This window comes from Melanostigma gelatinosum (assembly GCF_949748355.1).
Source record: "Melanostigma gelatinosum genome assembly, chromosome: 6".
Lineage (NCBI taxonomy): Eukaryota > Metazoa > Chordata > Actinopteri > Perciformes > Zoarcidae > Melanostigma > Melanostigma gelatinosum.
In genome coordinates, this window is record NC_136639.1 from 9,545,378 (window position 1) to 9,568,386 (window position 23,009).

General features: G+C 42.6%; 2 protein-coding genes across 3 annotated transcripts; one reads left to right on the forward strand and one right to left on the reverse strand.

Moving 5' to 3' along the window:
- The first annotated feature begins 227 nt into the window (after nucleotides 1–227).
- ggt5a (gamma-glutamyltransferase 5a) lies at nucleotides 228–8,243 on the forward strand. Of its 2 annotated transcripts, none has more exons than XM_079270955.1 (12): nucleotides 228–412; nucleotides 837–964; nucleotides 1,062–1,157; nucleotides 3,050–3,236; nucleotides 3,362–3,522; nucleotides 4,322–4,468; nucleotides 4,705–4,835; nucleotides 5,927–6,111; nucleotides 6,369–6,460; nucleotides 7,333–7,439; nucleotides 7,612–7,722; nucleotides 7,806–8,243. In XM_079270955.1, exons 1-12 carry the CDS (start codon nucleotides 246–248, stop codon nucleotides 7,950–7,952), a joined length of 1,659 nt encoding a protein of 552 aa, XP_079127081.1. In that variant the 5' UTR covers nucleotides 228–245; the 3' UTR covers nucleotides 7,953–8,243. The 2 variants fall into 2 exon arrangements, with proteins under 2 accessions (XP_079127081.1, XP_079127082.1); XM_079270956.1 differs by having other exon boundaries at nucleotides 7,338–7,439; nucleotides 7,806–7,915.
- Nucleotides 8,244–10,760: 2,517 nt separating this feature from the next.
- Nucleotides 10,761–22,503, reverse strand: lrrc75ba (leucine rich repeat containing 75Ba; the record flags this gene model as incomplete). The annotated part of the gene is made up of 4 exons (XM_079270475.1): nucleotides 21,997–22,503; nucleotides 18,986–19,114; nucleotides 15,900–16,012; nucleotides 10,761–11,364 (listed from the first exon to the last, which is right to left on the reverse strand). Exons 1-4 carry the CDS (start codon nucleotides 22,276–22,278, stop codon nucleotides 10,761–10,763), a joined length of 1,128 nt encoding a protein of 375 aa, XP_079126601.1. The 5' UTR covers nucleotides 22,279–22,503.
- Between the last annotated feature and the right edge of the window lie 506 nt (nucleotides 22,504–23,009).

Here is a 23,009-nt window from a genome sequence, read left to right on the forward strand (position 1 = left end):
TGCAGACTAGAACATGACAACGATTGAGACCAGTGACGCCACAGCACTGCGAGTGAGTGAGAGGACGCGGATGAAGGTGCGGCCCACACCAATGCCTCTGGGCGCAAACGCCCCAGCAACTTACTTCCCCTCCTCCTGCGTCCCGGACGGAGAGGTGGAGCCAGACGCGTCTCCGGCCTCAAGTCGGTCAGTAAAGTTGTAGTATTTCAGAGAGAGATAACCTGAGGGATTGGATAAGATCAAGCATGGCGAGGTCAAAGAAGACCGTGTACACTTGCTGCGCACTAATTGTGCTCGGCGTGGTTGCTACAATTGTATGTATTGTGGTGCTTGTGGGGCACAAGTGTCCAGGTGGCACTTTCTCAAGCGCTGCAGTGGCTGCAGACTCTGGGAAATGTTCGAAGATTGGACGGTGAGTGACAATTTGCACTTCTGTTATGGCTACACAAACATGTCAATTTGTTCTGGTTAGTAAGGTGCTCTTCATAAACACCGTAGGCTACTGACCAGGACAAATTAACATCATATTACGCACAAAATACTATTTATATGTTATGAGAAGACGAGCACGAAGTCCTATTAAAACTATATAAAAACTTCTATATTTTTACTATAATGGTAAAGATCAGAGTAGCGAGGTAACAATTCCATTCTAACTAATATGCCTCTTTCAATCAGATGCAAATCTATACAATATCTAATAACCAAACGAGTCTTTATAACACCAGCATATGCAAAACAAACACTACATGCCCTTACTTGGCAGGTACATGTGCAGTATAACATAATGTATATATTGCTACGAATAGCAAGCAATAAGGGATTATGTCTTTCAGGGACATGCTTAAAAAAGGAGGCTCAGCGGTAGATGGCGCCATTGCTGCGCTGCTGTGCACGTCCATCATAAACCCACAGAGCATGGGCCTCGGAGGGGGGTCGATATTCACCGTGATGGACAGCTCTGGTAACAGCTACATTCATTCAACCTTCTAATACAACATATTGTAGAGCGTCCTGTGGTGGAGACAAAAGTAAATTGATAATATCTCTTCTTTTCAAAGGCAAAGTGAAAATCATCAACTCCAGAGAGACTGTGCCGGGGAAAATAAAATCTGACCTGCTGAAAGCTTGTCCCAAGATTTTTCAGCTAATTTCAGGTACTGCTTTGGCATAGCACATCAAAGATCTGTATTGTTTTATTTCCCTGATTCTTTCAGTTGGAGCGTTTCTTGTTTTCCTCGTTCCGACTGTTGCGTCAGGTATACTGAGCTTCTGTATCCTGCTGGAGGAAGCGGGGCTAAGCCTTAATATTGTACTCTTTTAGAGGAATTCTTTATGGTTCACATCTGGAGAACCCAATTTACCATAGAAGGACACAAAGAGGAATGATTTAGGAAAAGGTCTAGGACTGAAGATACTGTTAGTCCTTTCTTGGACATGCAAATGTCTGATTGTATACATACTGGGGGGCCCAGCTATCATGACATAAAGAAAACGGCCACAGGCTGAGCTCTTAGCCAAGACCACACACACACACACACACACACACACACACACACACACACACACACACACACACACACACACACACACACACACACACACACACACACACACACACACACACACACACAGGGGAACGGGAGTCATAGCCCTTCATCATGTTGCAACATATACGTGTGAGGCTTTCAGTAGATGGGAAATAACTCTGATACGATGACATTATTAAACAAGGAAGAACCTTTGTTTGGAGTAAATTACTTACTCATTTTATTGTTTACTTTTGCAGGGACAGCACACAATTAAAAGTAATTGAACCCGAATAAGTTAGAAGCTAATATGCATCAGTTTTTCCTGGGCAGGTAGACAATTGCAGCAATTGCAATCGTCCATCAGTGTGAGATTAGTAGAATCATTGGTTTTAAACACTGCAAAGTTTCCAGAGTCTCTTAATGTTTGTGGGTATAGAATTCTACCTCCCCACTACTTTAACCGAGAAAGCAACTTGACCAAAAACTGTCTCTCTGAACTGCAGCACCCAGTCAACCCTGGTAGATGTTGTTGTCCGAATGGCACTGCCACTACCAGGATAGGCCAGGCATCCTCTAAGAGGAGGGGGTGCAATATTATGAATTATTTTAAACATCAGGCATACATCAGAGTAACATAAGAGGTTATTCAAATTGAGAAAATTATAATTTTTCAGGGTATTGCAGTGATGATGATCCCTCTGCTTTTTATCTAATACTTTTGGGATTTGTTTATAGAGTGAGGTCACAGGCTTGAGTGAAGTCACACATGCCTGTGACCAGGTTGCAATCAGACATTTGGGAAAAATCATGTATACAATAAGCTTTGCAGCGGATAAATGGATAAAGATATTGGTAGTATGAGTCCTCAAATACATTTGTGAGTAATTTAAAAGATGTTGATCATTACCTTTCTATCTGCTATTGCAGTGTGTGAAATACATAGGTATTTGCCTCACTGGTGGAAGAAGTACTCACTCCTTAAGTTAAATGTACCTTTGCATTCAAGTAAAAGTACTACATCTCAAGTAAATGTCCTGTTCAAAACCCCATTGAAGTAAAAGTACAAAAGTATTAGTATCAAAGAAAAAGCACTAAAACGGTCCCTATGACTGATCTATTCTATATATATTACATTATTAGGTTGTTAACACGAATGCATGGTCAAAACACATTTTATTGTGGTAGCTGCTTGAGGTGATGCTACTGTAGTTTTACTTTATATAGAAGAGATAGTTAGGTTCAGTTCTAAATCTGAGGGTTTGTGAGATGATTGAGGTTTGAAAATAAAAATGAAAGTTCTGCGACATAAAATGATATTAACTTTTTGGAATTTTCTCTAATCTTTGTTTTTTTGTGTAAAATATTGTATGAATTTACCTTCAGGCTTTAAATGTGAGAACGTTAGAGGGGAAATCTCTCTTTAGTCGAAAGGCTTACAATTTAAAAAGTGACTGCAACTGTTCTTTGCTACTTTGGAAGCTGAAATGGTTAGACTAACTATCTGCCCATCCATCCAGGTAGCCAATGGATCGGGGTCCCAGGGGAAATTCGGGGTTACGAACAGGCACACAAGCTTTATGGGAAGTTGCCGTGGGCGACCCTCTTCCAGCCGACCATCCAACTGGCCAGGGAAGGGTTTCCTATTCCTCTGATCCAAGGTCGATACATCGCTTACATTGATTCGAAGGAGACCAATCACCTACGGTACAAAAAAACATCCTCAAATTATTTGAAAAATATGATAATCGTGAAATGTTTATTTTGTGATTATCATATTTCTTTCTTTCTACATTTAAATGCTATTTTCTTTCTTTGTATTTGTCCTTTAGAGAGTTGTATACAGATAAGAACGGAAACTTAATGAAGACTGGTGATGTTGTGAAGTTTGAGAAACTGGCCGACACCTTGGAGATAATTGCAAACCAAGGGGCAAAGGCTTTTTACACTGGAAGAATAGCGGAGGATTTAATCCATGACATACAGGAGGCAGGTATTGTCAGACAGGTTTCATCATTCTTTTTTTCCCAACCATTTTCTATCTCTGCCTGGCACAATGATTTAATTACAAATGAACAAATCAATTGGGTCTGTAAAGTGTCGGAGGAAAATTGTTTATTGTTTCAATGTGACTTATATTTTTACTTGAATCTGGCCACATATGTCTTCGGTCTAGTGTGAACTTTGACCTTTGGGCAGCCGAGCAGGGGTTTCCTGCTCTCTCATGAGAACCAAAGTAAGAGTTTCTTCCCATGTGGGGAAGCCTCATAGCAAACAGATGGGTACCTAATTAAATGTAGACATCCTTCAGACCACAGGAGACTGACTGACTGGACTTAGATTGACATACAGCTTCCTGCTGATGTGAAAAAGGCGTCACTCAGACGTGATTTTAAGGCTCGCTTCTTTGAGGAGAAGGCAGAGTCTCCCTTTGCTCTTCCAGGGTGAAGAGACGCTCTCAATGCTATTCAGCTGTTAGCAACCTATGACTCTGTTGTGTTCTGTTAGATATGTTAGTGCACATTTGAGCTGTTTAGGCTCGTTAGATCTGTTTGATTTAGTCTTGATTTGTTTGTAAGCGTTTTACAATCTTTTCTACATTTAATCCTGCAATAAATACTTAAAGGACAGAAAGCTTGAGATACTTTTGATTTCTCTCAAGGAAATACATTCATTTCACTGCAGCGATCACTCACACACTCCAGTGTGAGCTGCTTGGCACCATTAAAAGTCTTAAATATGGAGCGCTGAGATGCATTTTCAGTTCCCTATGTTTCAATGTTTTTGCACAGGAGGAACTCTCACAGTGCAGGACTTGGCATCGTATAAAGTTACAGTGACTGATGCGTGGGTTGTTCCTTTTGGAGAGTACCAGATGTACATACCCCCACCCCCTGCAGGGGGCATCATCCTCAGCTTCATCGTTAACCTCATGAAAGGTCCCTGCTGTACACAGACTGCAGAGCTGCCACTCATCCACACTTTCAAATCACATAATAAAGCTTGTTCATGTGTTGAACAGAGAAATGCTAATTCAACACTTTCATTGTTTGTTGCATGTAAGCTGTTTACATACATGAGGAGAATATGAGGGTTTAATGCTAGGGAATAGATACTGCACATCTTTGGAAGTGGAATACACTTGGGAAAACTAAACAATTGCTTTCATTTACAGGATACAACTTGGATTCGACATCTTTGATCGGTGAACAAAAGACACTGTTTTATCATCGCCTTGTTGAGGCCTTTAAGTTTTCCAATGGATTAAAGAAATACATCCGTGATCCAGGGTTCAGCTCAGAAAAAGTAAGTTATTTTTCAATAATTAATTCTAGTCATGGCTTATAACCAGCGGTGATAGTATTTAGATCATTTACTGAGGTAAAGGTAGCAAGGCCACAGAGTAACATTTAACCATTACTGTTAATAAGTAAACATCTTGCTTTAGTACACAAGTATTATCGGGTAAATATACTTAAAATATCAAAATTAAATGAAATTGTTTAGCAGAATAACTGCAGCTATTTACTGTTGAGAGGTTTTCATTTATATACAAATGCATGATATTTTATTTGTTTATTTGTTTATTTGCATATTTTTTTACGATAACATTTTTTATCTGCAAAGTGTACAATATTCCCTCTGAAATGTAGCGGAGTAAAAGTATAATGCATCATAAGATGGAAAGAGGGAAGTATGAATAACCTAAGATTGTACTGACAGTACTTGAGTAAATGTACTTAGTTACTTTCCACCATTGCTTCTATATGAGAACCTTACAAGTGAACTGTCTGGTCTTGCTGTCAATATTTCCGATGAGAGCCTCGTCCTTGAGTTGTTATGGTGATTGATTAAATTAAATCAGTGGTATTTTTTTACTTGAGTAAATTTGAGTCAAGTTTTATTGTTGCTTTTGATCAGTGTTTGCCTGCCTTATTAATAGGTTATGATACTGTTGTAGGTCCTCAAAACTTTCTCTGGCTAGTTGGAGTTGAATTATGTAATAAGCTTTATTATTTGACACCTTCCAATTTCTAATAAATGCATTTTGGAACTTGACGTTTCTCTGCAAACCTAAATTCTTAATTGAAATAATCAATCTTAACTTCTGAATGCAACTATTTACATCAAATATCACTTTGTTTTCATGTGGGCTTAGTTATTCTGATTCAATGTTTGAAACAAATAATATAGGCAGATAAATAGAGCAAGTGCAAAAACTGGGAGTGACAGGGTTATATTTGGGGTACAGTTCCCTTTCAAATTTAGTTCTGATTTCAATTTTTATCTTGTTTCCTCAGCAAAGCAACTATGAAATACAATCATAACTTCACCTTTAAAAATGTGTGTTCTTTTGTTATGAGTGTGTGTTTTTGAATGCTCCGTACTTTTCACAGATGGCCAAGAAACTCACAGAGGAGAGCTTTGCCACGCACATACGGAGCTTGATCAGCAGCGACAAGACTCATGGTCCCCACTATTACAACATCACCCCGCATTTGGAGAGCATGGGCACCACGCATGTGTCTGTGCTGGCTGAGGATGGATCTGCTGTGTCTGTCACTAGCACCATCAACCACATGTCAGTATTTGAAGGGGTTCTGCTTCACAGTGAGAAATGACGGTTGACTTAAAAGTAGAAGATTAAGATTCAGGAGATTAAGGAATGAGTGTTTTTGCAAAGATAATTAAAAAATGAACCTGTCTTTTCAAAAGACTCCAGGCGTCACAGTCCATAAGCACAGTGTTGGGGAAAACGCAGTTTTTAGAAGGGCATGTGTTTCATAAGTGCATGCCATAATGTCAAGATCCAGTTCATTTAAAGTATTTTCTTCACAGATTTGGCTCCAATGTCATGTCTCCGAGGACTGGCGTCATCCTCAACAACCAGCTGTCTGACTTCTGTGGGAAAGAAGAGAACATCTTTCCTGGTAACCAGCTCAGCATGACACATTTTTACTTTAACCGATGGTGAAATACAAGAAATTCAGGGACAGGTTTGTTCTTTTCAAAAACAAGTAACCTGACTTACAGTATCGGCGACATCAGACCTGATGGTTCATGTTTTTGTGTGTGGATATCAAGCAAAGGTTTTTGGACATATTTAAGCGTACCGATCTCTTTTTAGCCGTGCTAATGGCTCTGGTAAGAATGGCATTCTGTTGGTCTGTCAGTCCTGCACTTTGTCTCAGAGCTCTAATGACTTTCGTGATCTCACGACTTTTCCTCCAGTGCCGCCATGAAGTTGACTTTTGTTTTTTGTGTGCGAGTCTGAAATGAGTCTAACTATTGAATGGATTGCTATGACATGTTGTACAGTCATTTATATTCATCTGAGGATGACTTAAAAGAGGCTAACGGTGTTTCTTTGATAACGTGTTTGTCTACTGCTGTCATCATGTCAGAATTTTAGTTTGTCCAATACCTGCAAAACAAATGACATTCCCATCAGCCTCAGCTGCAATTCATGTTTAATGTAAATCAGCAAATGTTAGCATGCTAAAATGCTAAACTCTGGTAATGAATGGTAAACATTAACCTGCTTAGCATCAGTTAGCATTTCTCATTGTGAGTATGTTAGCATACTGAGGTTAGCATTTATCAGATCCTATGTTTAACAGAAGAGTTCTACTTCTGTCTGACGTCAGCTGCTGAACAAAGGTTAAATATATGCCAACTGTGATTCACATCATTCAAAGACATTGATTACATTAATGGTACCTTCCTTCTTTTTCTTCTCACATTGAAGAGTATGAGTTAAAGCCGTCTGCTCTGTCAATCAAGGCTTTTGTTGTGTTGTCAGGGCAGCAGCCTCCATCCAGTATGGCCCCCACTCTGCTGAAGTCCAAGTCAAAGACGCTGGTGATTGGATCGACTGGTGGGAGCATGATCACGACAGCCATGGCCTCGGTGCGTGTCCAGGGCAATAACACTGAGTGCCATTAAGATAAAGTGCTGCCATCTAATGCGCCTCACTGGTGTCAGAGCAATTTCTGTCTTCACCATAATCCCCATAATCCATTCTGTACTCAACACTTTCCCATTTGACAGATTGCATGTATTATTCTGTTTTCTCTTCCAGGTGCTCATGAACCACCTTTGGTTTGGAAAGAGCCTCCAGGAGGCGATCGCTGCTCCGGTTCTTTTTGTCACCTCTCAAAATTTAGTTGGGTTTGAGCAGAACTTTGACGAGGTAATACATTAAACACATTCATTTGCCAAAATAAACACTTGATATGTATTCCATCTGAGTCTCCTTATCTCCTTGCCCTTCAGAATGTAAGCAAAGCTCTGGAGGCTCTGGGGCACACAAAAATAAATATCAGCCGTTTCTACAATGTGGTCAATGCTGTGGAGAGGGAAGATGGCTGCATCTGTGCCGTGTCTGATGCCAGGAAACTGGGCGAAGCAGCAGGTTACTGAGACCAAGAGCTAGTGACATTGGTTTTGCAGGAGTGCCTTAAGGTTACAGAGACCTTCTGAAGCCACAACACCACAAAAAGCTGCAACCGATGATGTTATATCACTGAATGAATCACTGAATAACTGGCCTCTTCAGCTGAACACTCACAAGCAGTTGAACACTTGGCCTCTTAACAGAACTGACTGTAACAGTGACATAATGGATTTTAATGTGCACAAAGAAACAACTGTGACTGTAAACTTATGTCTTTGTTTGTACCCATCTTTAGTATCAATAAATGCTGGTGGCAATCTATACCAACTACAAATCATGGTGTTAAGTGCTTTCTTTGGATGAACCAAAGTTACCCTCAGCTGGCTGCTCAATCTCTTGAACCTGAGATCACTGCCATGGATATCTGTGAATGCATCCTTCTGTGCTATATTGTATTCCGAACAGTCTGTGTGACTTCTCTGTGCCGTTTTTCATAAATTATTTTTAATTTTTGTGCCAGAGCATGCACCAGCTGGAGCAAGATAATCAGATCAAACAGTGAGTCATACAAACAGGAGCGGAGTATCCTGAGAATAAGTTTGCGCAGAAAAATTCTGAACTTCAAGTATAGCTGCTTAAAGGCCTGCATGGGAAATGTTTTCAATTAAAACAATGAAGTCAAACAAAACAGTTTTTTTGTTTATTTTAAATTGTATTCAAAATCCAGGGAAATAAAACAACACTGAAGGGAAAAGGTCAGATAATAAGATCCTGGTGTTTTTGGGGGTTCGGCTCTGTTGCCCTATAGCACATGGTATTTGGACCTCAGGGGGTATGACAGTCACACTGCGCGCTGACCTTATAGGAGCCACCTGTTGCAAATGCCACATCAACATGTCTGACGAAACGAAAGGTTGCCTGGAGAGGATCATGGGTAGGGCCTCATGCGATGACCGCCCTGCCTTTCCCTGGTAAACGTCGGCAGCTCAGGCGTTTCCCTGATAAATAAATCCTCTCTTTGTTTCTGTCAGCAGCGGCATGTTCTGCTCATGACCCAGACGTTGCAACAGTTCAACACACTTATTCTGGAAATCTTCGAAACAAAACAAATCACACTTTTCAGTTGGGATTGGTCCTTTTATTGGCAGTCAGTGATTGACATGAGACAAGTACACACTGGCTACAAGTTTGACGTTGACACACGAAACATAAACTACGAACCAAGTGGCCAGTGCTCTCCATCATCCAAATGGAACATTCGACATGAAAGGTGTACGCTCTGAGTGCACTTGACATTTACTGAACTATTTCCTGTTTTTCTGTGTGATCCCTTCAGCCGTTTACCTTTTTTGTTCACTGCTCAAGCTTACAAAAAGAGATCATTGTGTTCAGTTTCATAATTAGAGTCATTATTATAATTACAGAGTCGGAAGACGAAACACCAAAACAACAACACAAATAATTACAGCAGGAATCAGACATTTTACTGTTACAAACACATATAACCCACACACTTAAACATTTATTATATATCTGGGTGATGCAGGTGATGTCGTTTGTCGATGATCCTCATCATGAGCCATATGGTCATCATTTCACCTTGAAGAGGTATGCGTTCAGCTTCAGCTTTGTAAATATCTCTAGTTATGAATGTACACAAAGTATATGCTATGGAGAAACGAAAATCCCCCCCCAAATAAACAGTCCCCTTAAAGTGCTTTCAGTCAGTCTAACTTAATCATTATGTGCAACTGTAGACAGACTGTAACCAAGATAACAGTCATGGCTGTGTCGCATAACAAACACAGGGCCACTGAAGTACACCATCAACAAATAGAAATGACAACATGTTTGTAGAGACAAACGGCAGTAGGACGGGCAGCACTGCTCGGTGGCCCATATTAACACTTGGCTGTGGTGTTATGTGAATGCACTGAAACACTGTGGTGATGACTACAACAGCTCAATAATTACAAAGAGGTGAATATCAAAAAACAATCAGTGACAGCAACCCATTGTTGAGTCCTACCTGTTGTCTTCTAAGATTGCTTTGTTCACCAAAGGTGCACAAAAATAGCCCGTGGAAACACAAGAGAACCATGGTCTGTGTCCTCATTTACATCTACACAAGGGCTGCGTGGGTATTCACAAGTGGACATTTGGAAAGGGGGGGAAAACGCAAAAAGTCTTGACATAGCAGTTTTGCCGGGGTCACGTGACGGGTCGTCGGCTGTATAGTCTGTTGAACTTGTGTCATAGCTTTTGTTGAGAGATTAACAGAGAACACACAATGTGGAGCTAGGCCCTGCCTGCCAGAGATAGTCTCAGTCCTGGTAGAGAACCCAGAGGGACCCTCTGTTTCCAAACTAACTCGAGTTCCACTTCAGCCACCGCCGGGATGCTACGCCGCCATCCAACCAACTGATCTAAATCTCCTTCGGATTGGCTCCTCAGCTGCCACTATCAGGGAGAGAGAGAAAGTGATAGAGGGGGGAAATAGAGAGAGAGAGAGAGAGAGAGAGAGAGAACGCCGCTTCATTAACTCTTCCAGGCCCCCTCCAATGAAACCGCACCTTGTTCCCAAGAGCACCATCTACCAACACAGTAAGTCCGCCGTCGTCGCTTCACTTTCGTCTTGTGTGGGTAAACTCAGAGATGGTTAGGAATAGCCTGGTAGCTGTGTTGGGACGAGACAATGTGGGCACTGGTCTCCCTTGTGCCTCAAAGGGTGACTGGGCTCGTGGTGTGAGGGCGAGAGGGCGAAGGAGGTAACGGAGTGCTGTGGGACGACGTTTCAACCACAGTTAAAAGAGCCTCAGAGTGAGAATACCCCATCACCTCTCACAGTAGTGAAGGGTGAAGTCTTTGGAGAGCTGCTTTTCCCCTAAACTCCACGGCTCCAGCTCAAATTTGTTCCCCATCTCATCCTCGTCATCCTCCGCCTCTTCTTCCTCCTCTTCCTCCTCATAGAGGCTGGGCTCCTCGATGGAAGTCTCCAGGTGGTAGCAGTAGGGTTGACCCTCTGTGTACTCGTAGATAGTTGGTAAGCTGCTCTTCAGGCTACAGCGGCGACGCAACGCGACCAGCAGCGGCTGAGGCATTGTAAAAATATCCACGTTGTTGCCCAGGTCGATCCAGGCCAGGCTGGAGAACATCTTCGGGTCTTTGAGCATCTCCGTGAGGTCTTTGAGTACAGCCAGGGTGAGGCGGTTACCGTTCAGAGCCAGGGTGCTGAGTTTGGGCAACGATGCGAGAAGGGGCAGGAGAATCTTCAGGTTCTCGTCCTGGAGTTCAGTGAAGCTGATGTCCACAGCCACCACGCTGTCTCTGTTGTTTTGGAGGTAGAAGGCAACTTGACGGACATCGCGGGTGGACAGGGCGACGCCTGATAGGTCGACCGAGTCACTGCACAGCTTTTTCTGTAGGGTTGTCTTGAGACTGTTGAGGACAATGAAGAGAAAGAGAGCGAGATTACTTAGATGACTCTTTGATAATACATAAACCAGTTACGGTTGTTGCTGTGAGGTGAAAGGATGTGATTTGGGAACAAGGCCCTGGTTATATGTAATGTTTCCAGTGCTGTATAAGGGAGGGGGTGACTGGGCAGGCATGGAGCGGAAGGCTGACACAGAGACTCCAGCATGGGGATTTACTAGCGTAAACAGAGGAGCCAAAACATCCGAACGAGCCAGCAGCTTGAGCTTAAGGGACAGAGCTGCCTACAGCACAGGGCCACAACAGTTTGGTACTTAACAGATAAACTATAATGTGATTTAGGAAAATATGAAACTTGAATAGAAGCTACTTGGCCACTATATTTATCAGATCTGAAAGGAAGGAGATTATTCTTTTGGAAAGTCAGGCAAAGGAACAAGTTTGTTTGTGTGTGGATCTGAAGTAGTGCAGAAACAGGAATTATTTTCCTAACATCGCCACTTTAAATACAGGCATTTTTTAACATTTCTGCTATTTTCTTATATGAAATCTGCACTTCCTTGATTGCCGGTAACACATTGTGATCAGGTTACAAAACACAGTCATGCTTCACTAATGCATGATGTATCATGCATTCTTCCCATTAATAAATGATTTCGTCACCATGACTTCATGCGTTAGTTAAAAGATGATCAAGTAAGGATGATAACGTTCAACAAACAGTTACTTTTATGTTTTTGTGTGTGACGCAGAATATTGAGGTGATTTATAAGAATGACAGTCATTGAAGGAAACTGTCAAATATGTGAGCAGAGAGTGATATGTGCAGGACATCTGTGTGTTTCGGTGCGTGAACTCATAGCACAAGGCTTTGTAAACCTTAAAGCCCTTCGAGGACATTGTGTAACACAAGCAGGATTTGAGGATGAACGTGAACACAAGTGATACTCTGACACTTTTCTGCAGCGTCAGCTATTGCTCTACATTGCAGCTGAAAATATGTCTGCATTATTTACACACGGTGATGGCCTTTTGTTTCCAAAAGGGCAAGGGATGTGGTGTGTTTAACTTGAGCTGTTACTGAAGTGGCCCGTAACACTGATTCGGTGTCAGAGTGAATTATAACATCCTCCGGCGCCCAGTGACTTACTGTGACATCCACTGCATTACCTGTCACTTGTCATGCTTTACAGTGTTCTTTTGGTCCTGTTGAAAGTGGATGTACCCTGAGCAGCATCGACTGCTTCACTTTAGAAGCAGGTGATGGCTTGAAGAGCACAAACGTCATGCTTTAGTGCATTTGTATTCATTGTAAAACACAAAAAAGGAGTTAAAAAACTCACTCATCAAGCAAGGCTAAAAGGCAGTTTAATCAGCTGTTGGGTACAAAATCTATGAGACATTTATCAGGACTGCTCTATCTTTATCAAAATCTCGTGAAGCACAGCCCTCCCCCTCTCTATTGTCTGGCCTTTTATATGACAGAACCCTCATCTTCTCCAGAGGCACAGAAGTCAGAATGACTGCGGCCTGGCACTGCTAGTAAATCTATTCACAACATGAAGTCTTAAAAAATATCCATCCATAAGCCATTAAGTAGTCAATTAATGTGATGTGTAAAATGAAGCTGTCGATGTATTCCCCCTTAATCACTGAGGAAGCACGACGTGTGGCTCATCAGTCTATGTGTGTCATTGATTTAATATAATGAGGCAGCATTTGAATTCAGTTGGCGTGAATGGAATCGCTCTCATTATTTCTTAACATAAATATTCACAGCCGGAGTGTTATCTGAAGCTCGTTGAGATTTGGAGAAATGCTATTTGGAAAAATAAGAACAGAATGTTTAATGTCAAAATGCATTATATGCATTGGTGGGTGGTAACATCCTGTTATATTTCATATTTGAAATAAGTCATTTCCAGGACTTTATTTGCATCTTGCGTTCCCCCCGCAGGCTTTTATTGCATTGTCTTTTTGTTTCCTGCAGTCATTTTACGGTTTGCTCTATTTTTCGTATTAGCCCTCTGATGGCTGAAGCACAAACTGTGCAGGAGAGACACGAGATGAGCAGTCTAATCACATCTGCTCCCTGCCATTGAATTTATATTTGTAATTCATTTGACGAGGCATTATATATGCAAGACTATAGAGGAGTGTGCTGCACTGACACACAGACACACTCACACTACTGCATTGTCCTTCAAGGTGCAGGAAATCCAACCTCACAGATCACAGTCCATATCAACAAAGGCAGTTCCTGCACATAATTATCCGCCCCATATATTTTTGTTTGATCGATGTTTTGGTCACAACCCGAGGAACTGGGTTGACCACTTTGTCCTTTCTGCATCTTATTCTGTATTTTCCTGAAGCTGTATCGCTCAGTAAAATGACTAATGGGCCCCGGAGTAAGCTTTAACATGCCTATTATGCTACAATGCACAACATCATGTTTTTTTTGTTAAATTTGAGAACAGGTGATGTGGAAACTAAAAAGGCAGCGGCAACTGAAGGGTAGTTTTGGTTATTTAGTTTCTGAGCGTTTAGATGACAAAGGAACAAAGTAATTACGAGGTCAGAAAAGGCTAATTGAACAGGAAGAAAGAGAAAAAAGGTCACAAAAGTGTTGCTGATTTTTATATGCTCACATGAAATTACCCCAAAGGAGTGAGCGCCTTGTCAGCGCTTCTGGGTCACTGCTTCCATCAAGCTTATTGACAAGCTCTCTCATTTAATGTGGAAAAAAAAAAATTAAAACATTTAGAGCAAAACCCAAATAAACTAGTTCGATAGATTAACAGGATGAGTGAGATTCAGACATTAATTCAGGATGGCATTTCAGTTAGAAATGTGTGTGCAATCTGCAGAACGGCCGGTGTTCAGTGCTAATGCTGGATAATGAAGGGATGAACAATCCGGTGGCATTAAAATGGACTGAGCCGTTTCTGTTTCCTCTGAGAACAGAGGAATCTCTCAGAGGTGGGATTGTTGCATTTTTGCACCGATGAGGGCAGTTTGCCTGCAGCTGAACAAAGATGGAAGTTAAAGGAAGACAAAATCCACCCTACAACAATATTTTTTATGCTTTTCTTCTAAATGTGGACATTTAAATCCCTATTTGATGAAGGAAGAATTCAATATTTTGGGAAATACGCTTAATCACCTTTGTTTGCAGAGAATTAGACGAGAAGATTGATACCACTCTCATGTCGGTGCGCTCAGTATGAATCTACAGTCAGGAGACAGTTAGCTTTTAAACTAATTAAAACCAGATATTTGTCTTATTTACTGAGCTTTAGAGGTGCTGGTGGGCAGAATTTGTTACCTTCGGACAGAGCCAGGATAGCTGTTTCCCTTAATTTCCAGTATATATGCTAAGCTAAGCTAACCGTCTGTAGGCTGCTGCTTCATATTTACTGTACAGATGTGAGTCATTGATCTTTTCTAACTTTGGACAAGAAAGCAAATAAGTGTATTTCCCAAAAAGTCAAACTTTTTCTAAAACACAAACAATCCCTGAACATTTCCAACCCTACGGGCCCACACTGCAATACACTACAACAATACAATACAACCTGAGCTGAACTGCTCTCTTTCGTCACGATAAATGGAAAACTAACTGCGCAACCAGGTATTTCGAAGCTGTCAGAGCTCACAGCATCTTCTTTAGGCTGTTAATATTCTGTTTTAGGGTGGATTTCTGTTTTAATGATTCATGTTGCTCCTGCTGTCTCAGCCAGTGTCAGACTGTCTCGCTCTCTCTCTCTCTGCAGGTTTACGATGCGAAAAACATGACAAAGTAAAAAAAAAAAGCCCCTTCAGCGAGGAATTTAGCAATCGTATGTATCTGCACATTTTCAGAGACACTATCAGTGTCAGTTAAATCCAGTCTTTCCTCTTCTGGGCTGAATTAAACATCCATGAGCACAACAAAGCCCTGCGTGTACAGCGCCGCATAGTGTCCTGACAGATCCCTGCAATTATGTCTTTGCTGTCCTCTGATACTGCGTGTTGACACCTCAGACTGAGACACCATTAACCCGTCTCATCTCATTGTCTCCTTCTCCATCCTCAGATTGTTTTCACCTTCAGAAAATGATTGCATTATATGTGGCGTCTAGTCGGCCGTAGAATAAGCAATTACATGAGAAAGAATTATGATAGCCTGTTTATGAATAGCATTACTAACCAACACCCGAGTCGGTACACAGGCTAATTCCAGTCTTTCATCAAGACGAGTATAATTACATTATAACACAACCCTCCCAGCTTTTCTTCAGCAAACAGATGGGCAGATTTGTTGCTACGCCACTTTTTAAGCGCGAGAGAGGCCAGTGGCAATGTACATCCACAGCACGGACCTTATAAGCACTTGAAGAAGAAAGATGACTGACAGCTGTGGTTACCATGATGTTCCCACCAGCTCCGTCCTAGTTCGATGACAGCTACAAAGATGGAAATCTCTACAGCTCGACACGGAGCTGAGCTCTGCCGACTGTTTATTACAGACTGGATGTCTGGACAGATGGGCTTACCAGGCCTGGGATTTACGTCTGGACATGCTCTGCCTCAGCCACTTTGAGTGCGGGGTCAGGTGGTAGATCAGCTGTCGGCAAATCTTATCAGAAGACTTTCTGGTGTCTGCATCCTGTAGAGCAGTGCAGAAAGATAATAACAATGGTATGCAGAACAAAGAGACCAACAGTAGTGACACAGCAGCTTTCAAAATGAGATTTCGCGCTTGTGTGTTCAAGACTAAACATCTTTGCTGTTCATTATTTCACACTTTCTGGCCTTTAAGTTTCCCCAATTTTCCAAAACGTACCCACCTGTAACCGTAAGATCTTTCACATGAACAGAGCGGTTTGTTATTATTTGTGTCGCCTTGAGCTACTCCTGAACAAAACACAATTTACCTGCCTTGTTGGAGCAAGAAAATCGAATCACATGCAGTGTGCATCGGTGGGGGGGGGGGGATTTAACACGGCCGTGGTATTCACCGTTGTCCACAAAACACAGCCTTATTATTTAATGTTCTAGATCAGCGGTTCCCAAACTTTTTAGGCCGCGCACCCCCTTCTACATCCCGACCGGGTTCGCGCACCCCCCCCCCCCCCCCCCATTAATAAAAAAAAAAGAAAAAAAGACGCAACAGAGCCTTTTAAGCCTTCATAGCCGCATAAGAATCGGACCAATGAGAGAACAGTTTGCTCGCGCGTGGCATTTGTTTACAAGATTTAGTCCGCTGTTAAATGTTGCAGTGTGAACACAAACCGAACAAAGGAGCAACTGCAACATTGTATCATATTAATCCCTGAATCGGAACAAAGCAAACGAACTGAAGGTGTGAAAACGCCCTGAAACACTGCAACAAAGTTTCAATAACTTTCAGTGACACAAGGCGTCACTTTTAAAGAGCAATACGGATGTGAGGACACACGCACAGGCTCAGAGGCAGATTATCACATTTAATTTACAATTAATGAGCGACTAATGTAGCCAGGATGTCTTCGGACAAAGCATCGATGCGGCGCGACACAGTGTTGTTGGACACCGGGATCATGTCCAACTTTTTTGCTTCTTTCTCTCCAATCATACATTCCACCATCTCTCTGGCAGCTGGCAAGCTCACATCTTCGGCGATTGTGTGCGGTAGCCCCTTTCTCGCTATTCTGTAACCAGATATGAAGCCCGTAGTGCGTCATTTATAGACCCAACACATGAATGAGACTGCAGTTGTTTTGGCTGTTTTGTAACTCCTCCAATTTCGATATAAACAATATAAGGGGCTTTTGACTTGCACTGGCATGCTTGGTGTTCAGGTGGCGACGTAAATAAGAGCTTCAGACTGTTAGCCAGAACCTCGCTGCACACCACGCACTGTGGCTTTGGGGAATCTGCGTTGCCAATACAAGTGAAGCCCAGACACAGATATTTTTCATCATATTTCCTCTTTTTTTCCCAGTCTGATGCTCACTCTCGTTTCCTCTTTTTCACCTTGACTCCGCGATGGGCCGATGTGCTCCCGATTTGTCTGTGCTATCCCTTCCTCCTTCCTCCGTCTCATCTTCCTCTGACTCGATTTCTTCTCCCGGTCTCTCCCCACGCACCTCTCCGTTCCCCTCGCCTCCGATTCCTCTCTCTCTCTCTGTCCCTCTCCTCTTTTATGACTGATAGCTTCAGATGTCCCACCTGACAGTTTTTAAATTAAAATTACATTTTTTTTTTATATTTAATATTATTACACCATCAGACCGCCATTACACTTTTCCTCTCGCGCACCCCCTAGAGGCAGCTCGCGCACCCCCAGGGGTGCGCGCACCCCACTTTGGGAATCCCTGTTCTAGATCATTTGATTTCTTATCACTTGTAATTTTGCAGATAACACTTTTTTTTGGGTAACTAAAATAAGTCAACCCAGTTCCCTCCCCTTCAGGTGTCCCCCATGGGACCTTATTTTAAGAAAAATATGTAAAACTATTAAAATTATTGTCAATTTAAAAGATAATTACAGTCAAGAACTACCATTTAGTTTTGTGTGAAACGCTCAGTGAACTACATCTCTCTTCTCGCACAATGTACGTCACCAACACCAACAGGGCCGTTACCTTGGCTGGCTCGCTAGCTAGGTAACTCAGCTATGTTTCATGCACAAATTGAACGTGATCTTACCTAATGTGTTTGTATCAAGCAAACCTTTTTATCAGCCGGGAACAAAAGAACGAGAAAGACACATTGTTCATGTGAGTACAACCTGGTACGAAACAAACAGATATCGTAGCTTCAGCGAGAGACGTCACTTACGCCAATTTGTGGTGTGTAGTCTTTCTAATTATATATTTTCAGTCTTATACTTTGTCAGTTTTGCGACTTTCCCGACTTACAAAATTATCTTTTAAATTTAAAAACATTCTGTGTGTAATTCATGGCACAATTCAAAGGGGATCCAAAAATTGTAACATGCATCATTTCCCCAAAATAACGCACAATGGTGGTCCACAGGAAGGGGTGGGACTTTTCCTCACTATTCAGATTTAGCTCCTCCTCCAATGTCACATACAGGTTCATTAGAGTATAACCCCCCCCCCCCCCCCCCCCATCTGAGTATCTCCCCTTGAGAACAACCTTTGCAAAGGTGCACCAATATTATCTTCCTTATCTTCCTAGCCAGTCAGAGCAGACTGGGCATTTTCGATTTGGGGACTTAAAGAAACAAAACCCCAAAATATGTATGAAGTATGAATCTGAAAATGACTTTGACATGTCCCGTTTAAGTCTCAAGACATACTTCAATGAATTTAACAAAGTGCATAGAACAAAATGGCAGAAGGAAAATAAGAGAATATAATTATCTCGGATTCAAATTAAATAGATGTTCCTATTTCTAGCTGTTCATAAGTCGGCCAAAATGTGTCAGAAGGATTTCTTTTCACCATCCGCCGGTAGAAATGCAAGTCGATAACATCCTCCGATTGGATTTTCATTGATCTTACTCAACAAAAGGAAACCATCAGGGGAGTAGTCTCAGGAGAAAGCTTTATTTTGCAGAATACCAATTTCAAGCTGGATCTCTGCGGATACTCTGCAAGTGTTACGCAATGGAAGAACCAAGTAGACTGACCTTCTTAGGACACTGCATCTCTCGAGCCAGGCTGAGCAGCAGCTCGTGAGAGATCGGGTCCACCAGGTTGAGGAAGGCAGCGTTTTTGTATAAGATGTCATTGAGCGAGGTGCCTTCCAAACCAAGATCCTACCAGAGCAGACAAGATGAGATGAATCACAATCACAGCAAGGTCAAAACATAAGAAACACCCTGCAATAATTATAATCAGGCATCTAAAAGTGTGACTTTGGACCTGAGGGAAAAAATGCATTAGCGATGGAAATAGGGCCTTGCTGTGTCAAGGGCAATGTGGCTCGAGATGGAAAGATAAAAGAAGTGTTTTGTTTTAAATATTCATTCAAGGAGAGCTTTTTCATCTACAGTAGGAATGTGAGATCTTGGGGGAATCACATGGAACGCTGCGTTTTGGCATCACTCCACACATATCCTACAATGCCACAGCCCCAACTGCTTGCAAGGTTTTTTGTGAGGTAATTTTTCCATACTTTAAGGAATATGCAAGCTAAACTATAAGATGACACTGTTGTACTGATCTCACCATATCCTCCTTGAAAATCTCAAAAATGCCTTTAATCCCCTGGCTGAATGTTATTTTCTAACCACAATTCTTGAATAATTCCTTTTACCGAACAGAAATATGTCAGTGGGAGTACATGTGATTGAAACGTTTGCGCAGCACATGAACGCATCTGCAAAGAGGTCAGAACTGACAGCTGTCATTGCAGCTTACTCACAAATATGACAAATCCAAAAGGATCTTCTGTAAAGAAAAAAAGAAAAAAAAAGAAGCAACAAATCAAACCAACTGAAAAAAGCAGATTTGTGATGACCTTTCGAGTGTGGTGAGACAAGCAACAGTTCAGATGTGTGAACCGAACTGTAATCCGCCTTCATCAACATGTCCTTCCCCAAGGTCCCAACGAGGCAAACTATGACAAGCACTTGTACAGCCCATGCAACTTTAATGAGAGAGTCAAGCCTTTGAGACAGGCACGTGCAGCCTGCACAGACCTGCATCCACACGCACGCACATTCTTTTCTCACGAACACAATCAGCATTGATTGTAACAGACAGTTTGCGTGGGAGGCTGGCAGCTCCACGTGACCGGCTCCCTTTTTTAACGAGGGCAACAGTAAACAGACTGAGCCCAAGCAGCATGGGAAAAGCGGTTTCATGCCCTTTTGAGAAACAAGGTATAAAAATATCTCTCTTCTGAGTTTAGACACGATCAATTGTCATGTACAAGCGACGTGAAGACATGAATCCTTCGCATATCTGCAGCAGAGCTCTCCTCTTTTGTCATATCTGGAGCAGAGCTCACTGTTACTCACACACACACACGCACACACACCAATTAAATCTGCCACAAACTCTTTTGAATTCAAATCTCTCAGATATCTGTCTGCAATGCTGCAAGTAAAGATAAAGTAAGGCTTATTAAATAAAAAGGAGCGAGCCCATGTCCCCTGTGACGTGGCTGTCATGGAGCCGAGGCCAGCCAGCTTATCTCCTCGGCTTGATTAAGGAGGTTCTACTCTCTCCTGTGTCAAGGCTTCAGGGTAATTAACACAGCCAGGACAAGCAAAACAAATGAGATCACAAAGGCTCGCCGTCACACCTTCCATGCACCTACATATTTCTACACGGGTCGGATGCTACATATCCCACAGCCGGTGAAGACAAGGCTATATGAAAGCAAACCTGTGATTAACATCCAACTATAATACCTTTATAGTGGAGCTGGACATTGTGAAACATATTCAACAACATTACCTTCTTAAAAGTACTGTCACGGTCAAGTGAAGCTATACTGCTAGAACAACTGTGGTTTTGGCAGTGGGTTTTACAGATTGTCCTCAGCCAAAAAGCAAAAAACACGAGTAATCCTTCAGGGAAAAGCATCTAACATCACAAGGGTTTCACATGACTCGAGCACGTGACACTATCAAGGCGATGACGGCAGTCTATAGTTATTATTATTGTGACCTTTCTATAGGCCGAGAGTTAATAAAAGCTTTCGGAGAAGAATAATATTTAGTTTGGTGGAACACAGGACTCACATTGTTGCTGCTGGAGCACAGGCCATTACTGAGAGAAAAATAGATATAGAGAGAGAGACAGAGGGGGGGAGAGAGAGAGAGAGACAGAGGGGGGAGAGAGAGAGAGAGACAGAGGGAGAGAGAGAGAGAGAGACAGAGGGGGGGAGAGAGAGAGAGAGAGACAGAGGGAGAGGGAGAGAGAGAGAGACAGAGGGGGAGAGAGAGAGAGAGAGACAGAGGGGGAGAGAGAGAGAGAGAGACAGAGGGAGAGAGAGAGAGACAGAGGGGGAGAGAGAGAGAGAGACAGAGGGAGAGGGAGAGAGAGAGAGACAGAGGGAGAGGGATGGAGGAGGCAGGTCTCTCTAATGGGAACGTTAGAACAGCCTAAGGAGAGGTGAGGCTCTGGCCGTAATATATATATTATATATATCACATATATATCAAGATCCCATCCACAGGCAATGCAATTTAGGATAATGTTTGTTGGTTGGCCATTTCCCAATTTAGAGGCAGGTCATCCCGTCAAATCAAATGACAACATGGAGCATGTTTACTCCCGGTGAGAGTGAACAATGTGGTGAGTCACAAACCGTCTGCCACTGAAACAGCGTGTCACAGGTGCAACGCCCTGGCAGTGGCCTACTTTCTATAAAGACAAATGCTTCTGGAAGTGGCAGAAGCAGCGAGGCCATGCATGCAGAGTCACCTCGAGGGGCGAGGAGGGCTGGGGTGCAGAGCGGAGCCCGCAGGAGGGGATCAAAGCACCTGTGGAACTATGAGATTTAGGACATGCAGCACAAAACAAAGTACAATCACACACATGAACATCTGCGTGTTCTCATCTGTTGCTTTGAGGATGTATGGCTGCGTGAGCATCAATGCTGGCTTATTAAGGAAGTAGGCTCCAGTATGTAAATATAGGTCTGACTTCCCCGAGGCCGAGCTGTGTGCAGTTTCATCTTCCTTACCTTCCTCAGTAATTTGAGCACGTCGGTCGCCTGCTCCATCCTGCGGTCACGGAGCAGCTTCTGTATCTCTTTGATCCACGTCACTCGCCTGATGTACGGGCTGTGGTTGGTCCTCCGCAGCATCCCAGGCAGTTTGTCTGATTTCAGCATCATCGCAAACAGAAAGTCCCCGCCGCCTCGGCTGCCCCTGTCGCTCTCTCCGGAGCCATCTAGAAGCTTACGTCGCTTTTTGGAGAAATCCTCATTGTCCAGGCTGCTCTGCCTGCTCAGTCTGGAGCCCATTGTGTTGTTTTTCTACAGATGCAGGCGGCGTTTGTGTTGCAGCTCAGACAATATTACCAAGAGGAACCCATGATCAGACCCAGTTTTTGTTAGATGCTCCTGAGTGGCGGAGGGCAGAAATACAGCGCCGTGTTGTCTGGCGCTGCGTGGCTGCGTTGATCCGGTGCAGAACCTCGACAGTCTAATTGATCAACACTCTCTCGTGCACCCGGCACACATTGCTGTTTTGATTTTTCTTTTTTTTCCTCCACCGCGGGCTACGTGCGCTTGGCTCGGATGATGAGGACGCTTCATCCGCTGGCTGTCTCTGCTTTACGCTGCTGTTTAGATTTGAGCAACGTGGAGCGTCCGACCAATCAGATGCCCGCTACGCATCTCTCGTCCAATGCTTGAAATTACACTCTGTTACGATCAGCTACAAGGGAGGATAACAAAAAAAAAAGAAGAAGATGTCAGTGTTGTTATATCTTAGACAACCATGTGACAAATGCACAATCAGATAAATCATGCTGAAGTCCTCCAGATGACTATCAAATGAAGACACTAAAGTTGCAGCTTGTTTCTTATTTACCCAGTTGCCCAATAAGATGTGCTTTGTCATTGGCCCAGTACAAATATGAATTCCTCTTTTGGCAATCCTGTTGTCCCTTAGCCATTGCACAAGCTGTCAAATCCTGTTTGCACTTGTCAACTCCACTTAGCCACTGTCATTATTTGAACTACGTCCATGT